Raw genomic sequence first — 6,609 nt, forward strand, 5'->3', positions numbered from 1 at the left:
AATCCCATATGCACTAAAATCTTTCATATAACAAAAGCAATATAAAATTCAAAACTCTAAAAAACCTTTTTCAAAATAAAAAGTAGGGAGCAAAAAAAAGTTGATTCTCATGCTCTATTTATTGCTTCCATATCTCATTCAAGAAAAATCAAAATATATTAAAAATAACTGATCTACAATGAGAGAGAACATGTCCCATATAATTTTACCCACATCCATGCCTTCCCACCCAGGGAGACCATTCCACTATGACCTGAAGTAGCCCCAGAAAATTAATATCTAGACCTCAGAAAACCTAAGACATACTAAGTCCAAGTCTAAGTCCCCAGGAAGTTAAATCATATAGCATAACTCCCAAACATCACCTTTTAGCTTACAATTAATTATACCAAAGAATGAAAGTGAAAAAGACATATTCTAAAAGATTTTCTACAGATTAATACAAAATAAAATTGCAAATCAGGCTCCGCTGTTAATCTTGTTCATCTTATTAGACTATTAAATAACTGCAGAATGCTAGAATCTGAAGGGACTTTAAAGAACATACTATACCCAATGCTTTCATTTTATAATAAGGAAAACTGAGACCCAGACAAGAATGGCTTGACATGAAGGTAATTAATGGGTTAGCTATAACTCAGAACTTCTGCATTATAGTACTGTCCTCCTCCTGTTACATCATGCCAACAATCTCTCCATTTTAACAGTGGAGAATACAGACAAACGACAAATAGATGTCCACAATGTCTGATTAATGCAAGTGTCATTTCAGTAGCCTCCTCCAGAAATTCCCCCATTATGAAATTCTAAGTAGGAAAATTAATTTACTTACCTAGCCTGTACACAATCTACAGTTCCTTTGTAACTATCAATGTAGGTATTACATAAAATTCCATCTCCAACAGCTCTAGCAATAAACTGGCCCACCAACTGTAATAAGAAAAAACAGACCTATATAAAAAAAACCTAAAATAAACTTTTATAGGACACAATTTCTAAATACATAAATTATGAAGACTGGTTGAACTATATAGTCAATACCTATAAAATGTTGGAATATCCAAAAAACACCAATTAGTATAGCTGTTAGTTATGCCTGGCATACACTCCCACCTCTTAACCTTCAAGTTAAGTGCCTTCGGAGCGCGGCCCACATCTGTTTTACTCACCATTGAATCCTCAACACCTTGCACACTGCCTGATACATAGTACATGATCAAAAGTATTTGTTAAATGAATGACTTAAGGTCAGGTGAAGTCCCTTTTATTAAAAAAAGACCACAGACTAGGTTTTGTAAAAAAACTGTCCATGGAAGGACAGTTAAATAAATTTATCTTATGGAGAAAAACATTGTGTAGAAATAGTTATTTGGAAGTATGTTCACAGCACTAACCACTTTAGTGCCCAACAATAAGATCTGTTTAAGAGGTACATACATAAGATGATGCACTTTGTGGCCACAGGGGAAGATATTAACTTTGATAATTCAATAGTAACAATTTCATGTTTTCAAAGCTACACAGAGAAAGTCTTATTTATGACTATTTTTATAATAAACATTAGTCAAGCAAATTCAATCAATTATAACCACCTATATTTTTGAAAATCCTAGCTAATAAATCAGCTTAACTATATATAATAGTGAACATATATATGGTAAAAATATATATATATAAAATCTAAAAACTATACAAAGCATGGGGGAAAAGTAGGCTATACAACCAAATTTATAATATGATGAAGACTATGTTTAAAAAACAAAAAAACAAGAACAGCTAGGAAAAAATACAACAAAATGTTGGCTATTTTTGTCTAGTGGGAAATGTGGGCCATTTCCCTTTCATCCACTAAAATTTCCTAGAAGCATGTATTATTTCTATAATTGGGAGGGTAACTGGGAGGAATGTAGGATGGGAGAGGGGGAAATGAACAAAAAGACTACTCATACAAACCTGTGGCGCTCTAGGAGTATCCAATGCTAATTCAGGTAGATCTTTCAACAATTTATCAAACGATTTTTCCACATCATTTGTGCTCATTACTGTCCCACAAAGGTCAGAAAGAAGCTTAGATGTCATTTCTCTATGACTAGCCTTCCCCTCCAATGCTAAGGAAACTGCCAACACCGGTACTCCACTTTTCATTTCACCAAGATTTAAATCTCTCAGCATTTCCTATTCAAAAAAATAAAATGATTTAAAAAAACTTTTTAAGTATGTGACAACTTGTAGTTTAATAAAATTTTATTTTTGAAAAACCAAACTTCTATCTATATCTATCTTTACCTCTCCCTCTTTGGAAATAATCAGAGAGATGCAGTCATATTTTGGGATATAGGATAAATACACCTTTTTCTGCGTATAAATTAGATATTGATCCACTTTGTCAAGCTTTAACTACATGAACATCACTAAATTCAAGAATGTGAATTACATTTAAAACAGTCATACATCACTTAATGACATGGATATACTCTGAAAAACTTGTCGTTTAGGCAATTCCATCATCGTGTGAATATCAGAGCGTACTTACGCAAATCTACATGGTATAGCCTACTGCACACCTAGGCTATATGGTATATCCTACTGCTCCTAGGCTACAAACCTGTACAGCATGTTATTGTACTGAATACTGTAGGCAACTCTAACACAATGATTAAGTATCTGTGTACCTAAATATATCTAGACATAGAAAACGTACAGTAAAATACGGTATTATTATCTCATGGGACCACAGTCGTATCTGCAGTCCATCCTTGACCATAACATTGTTATGTAGCTCATGACTATAGTTCATTAAGCTACATGATATTACTAACCCAGAGTTAGTTAGCAGCTAATTCTGCCTTACTATTATTTCTAGAAATATTGTTTTATGAGCATTTGTAGAGAAATTCATTTTACATTATCTTAAGCTGTTTATACTCTTATTCAAAGCTTTCCCCTGAAATAAAAATTTACTTTATACTTTCATGTAAAATTTAAAATGGGACCTTCAACCACTGTTTTTAAATGGGATTATTGGTTTTAAATGCTGGAATAAAGTTAAATTTTTCTATTAAAAATATAATAGCAACAGTTAATACTTATTGACCAGTTATAATATATCAGGCATTATATAATAGCCACTTTACTAGTATTATTTTATACTTAAAATAACCCTTTGAGTATTAAATTATCATACTTATCATGCCCAAAGCACAGAAAAATTAAGTAATGGCTGAAGGCATACAGCTGGAGTGGCCAAGCTGAAAGTGGAGTACAGGCAATCTGACCCTAGAGGCTAAACTGTAACTCACTTACTCAGAGTGCCTTCCTCTTTAATGAAAGTTTTCTTAGACTCTTTAAATCATGGTATACTACCAAGAAGGTGCCACAACTATCTTCACAGCCACCTAACTTGTCCTTGTTAGTATTCTCTTCCAATTCCATTTCATCTTCCTCGACCACACTTTAACTCATTGCCTTCAGACATGGTATTCCTCTTTCCTGGAAAACCCTCTTCAATGATTTTAACTAGCAAACGCCTAACCATCCTTCAGATGGCTCCAAATCACCTTGGCTATTGCTCTCCATTTTACGCTTCCATAACACTCTGCTCATGCCACTACTCGGTTAATAGACGCACAATATACAATTGGTCTTATGCTAAGTAGATACCCAGATTTCAACAGTCTCTGCCAGGATTTAAACTTTTCCTCCATAACAGAGTGTTTCACATAGTTTAATAATCTGTTTATATATCATTTCCTTCACTTGACTGAGCTTCAAAAGGGCAGGAATCACCTATCACAAATTCCTCCACATGGTATGCACTGTACAAATATTTGTTTTATATTCAAATCTTACAAATCCAAAGATAAACCTCACAGTATCAGTCAAATCAAGACTGTCCAGTCTGAATTTTGAAAATCTAAAGGTTTTCTAAAGAGTTACAATTGTTTTACTTTAACCCAGTAATCATAACTAGACCAATAATTTTATTTCACCCTTTTAGATTTACTTTATGAACAATTCATAATTAACACAGTAAATCTTTGCATACAAATCTGCTTCAAAAACAATTCTCTTGGTTTCTGTATACATTCTTTTTCAAATCTTTATATCGGTGGGGTTTTTTTGGCACAAAGATTAATTTTATCCTAATCCTGAACATTGGAATGACCATCAAAAACATGAAACTAAGTCAGATATTATTAACTGAGGTCCTTGAAGAGGTTTCAGAGGGTCCATAAATACCCTGGAATTGCTAAAATTATATTTTATGCATTACAAAAGTAGATGTTATAAATTCATATAATTATAAAAGTTGATTTATAAAAATATTGTCGTGCCGTTTTTCATGGAAGGAAATCACACACAGCTCTCGTCAGATCCCAAATATATAAGAACTGGTTTAATGTAATGAGATTTTATTCCATTTCTTACTTAGAAATTTGTTTATGCAAAAGAAAATGTGTAAACTTATTCAGTGATCCAAGATCACTCTAGTTATATTTTGCTTAAAGAGTCTTTTCCCGGCGGGGTGCGGTGGCTCACGCCTGTAATCCTAGCACTCTGGGAAGCCCAGGCAGGCAGATCGTTTGAGCTCAGGAGTTCGAGACCAGCCTGAGCAAGAGTGAGACTCTGTGTCTACTAAAAAAAAATAGAAAGAAATTAGCTGGACAACTAAAAATAAATAGAAAAAAATTAGCCGGGCTTGGTGGCGCATGCCTATAGGCCCAGCTACTCGGGAGGCTGAGGCAGGAGGATCGCTTGAGCCCAGGAGTTTGAGGTTTTTGTGAGCTAGGCTGACGCCATGGCACTCTAGTCCAGGCAACACAGTGAGACTCTGTATCAAAAACAAACAAACAAAAAACAGTCTTTTCTCTCCTATATAAAATAATTTATAGTTTAAACTTACCGCAACTTCATTAGTATCTCCATGCTCAAAATATTCCTGTATGATTGGTGTTAAAGTCTTCTCAAATGCTCTTTCATCCAAAGGCAAAACTACAGTTTCATAAACACAGTTTTCCTGAGGGGAAAAAGGACAAAGAGTTACAAAGAACAAAATTCAGGTAAACAGAAATCATTGTATAATTTTATATTTGACTGGTTAATAATCCTCATTTAGAGCAAGATAAAGACATGCTACATGCTTTAACCACACATAAAAATAGAATACATGTCACTGCTCTTTTACAAAATCTGAATACAATAAGCCAATATACAGAGTAGAACCACTAACCACAGCAAAATATGACTTGCTCCCAACCCTCATATATTCTGTTAATTTTTTATATCTCTCTCAAAACCAGTCTTCACTGACCAAAAAGCTTTATGATGGCTTCCTATCATATATGGTATTTTCATTAAAACTTCATTTTTCTGCAGGAACCAAAGCCTTCATAATTATAATAAAAGTATAACAAAGAGCAATGTTGTAGTGACTGAAAAATCTCTAAGGAAAAGCGCTGCTCAACTGAAATTTCAAAAAGAAGTAAGATTAACGTGTATCACCAGACCATCCCTCTCTCCCCTGCAAAAAAGCTCTGAAATGTAGTACCCCCTTATCCGTAGGGGATATGTTCCAAGACCTCCAGTGGATGCCTGAAACCACAGCTAGTATCAATCCCTATATGTACTGTTTTTCAATCTGGTAACAGAGAAGGCTACTAAGTGACTATTGAGTGAGCTACATATACAGTGTGGATATGCTAGACAAAGGGATGGTTCACACCCTAGGCAGGATGGGTGGTACAGAGCTGGACACTGGGAGATTTCATCACACTATTCAGAATGGCACACAATTTAAAATTTATGAATTATTTCTGGAATTATCCATTTAATATTTTTGAAATGCAGTTGACTGCAGGTAACAGAAACCTCAGAAAGTAAAACCAGGGATAAAGGGTGACTACTCTATATTTGCAACTTGTGACAGGCTTCAGTCTAACAACATACACCCAAAAGACCAATAAATTTTTAGTAAAGATTCTACAGTATTTGAATCCTACTGGTTTTAAATTTTTTCATATTCTCTTAGAAATATTTCCATGTCCAACTATTAGTTAAAATAGGTAAATATGTACACACAAACAATACACAACGAAAACAACCTAAAATATACCCTGACATTCTCCTGTCTAAAATTCTCATCATCACGTCCTATCTTATGCAAAGATAGCATTTTTTAAAAAACATGTCATAATATCTATAATTTGCTTCAAAATAATCCAAAATATGGTGGGAGTGTGGAGGCAACAGAAGAGGGAGAGTAAATGGATATATAGAATGAAACAAGACTGTCTATGAGTTAATAATTATTGAAGTTGGTAAACCTCGGAAATGAATACAAGTAGGTTAATTATACTACTCTTTCTACTTTTAAATTTACATTAAAAAATATTAAAAATTCACTGCAATATCTATTAAAAATTACACCCTAATTATCCCTAGAAAAAAGACACACATATCCCAAAAACAAAATTTATCATATAGGTGCCATTCTAGACAGTATATTAAAAAGGAACCTTGGCCGGGCGTGGTGGCTCACGCCTGTAATCCTAGCTCTCTGGGAGGCCGAGGCGGGCGGATTGTTTGAGCTCAGGAGCTCGAAACCAGCCT

General features: G+C 34.2%; 1 protein-coding gene across 1 annotated transcript in view; it reads right to left on the bottom strand.

The window, feature by feature from the left end:
* Positions 1–6,609, bottom strand: part of PDCD4 (programmed cell death 4 (neoplastic transformation inhibitor)) — a 26,199-nt gene that overhangs the window by 7,309 nt on the left and 12,281 nt on the right. Inside the window, exons 5-7 of the mRNA XM_012663882.1 lie at positions 4,904–5,017; positions 1,954–2,175; positions 833–930 (exon numbers count right to left, since the gene is read on the bottom strand). Of these exons, the coding sequence (XP_012519336.1) occupies positions 833–930; positions 1,954–2,175; positions 4,904–5,017 (434 nt within the window). The remainder of the gene's footprint in view (positions 1–832; positions 931–1,953; positions 2,176–4,903; positions 5,018–6,609) is intronic.

The sequence above is a fragment of the Propithecus coquereli genome, unplaced genomic scaffold (genome assembly GCF_000956105.1).
Source record: "Propithecus coquereli isolate 6110/MARCELLA unplaced genomic scaffold, Pcoq_1.0 Scaffold84, whole genome shotgun sequence".
Classification (NCBI taxonomy): domain Eukaryota; kingdom Metazoa; phylum Chordata; class Mammalia; order Primates; family Indriidae; genus Propithecus; species Propithecus coquereli.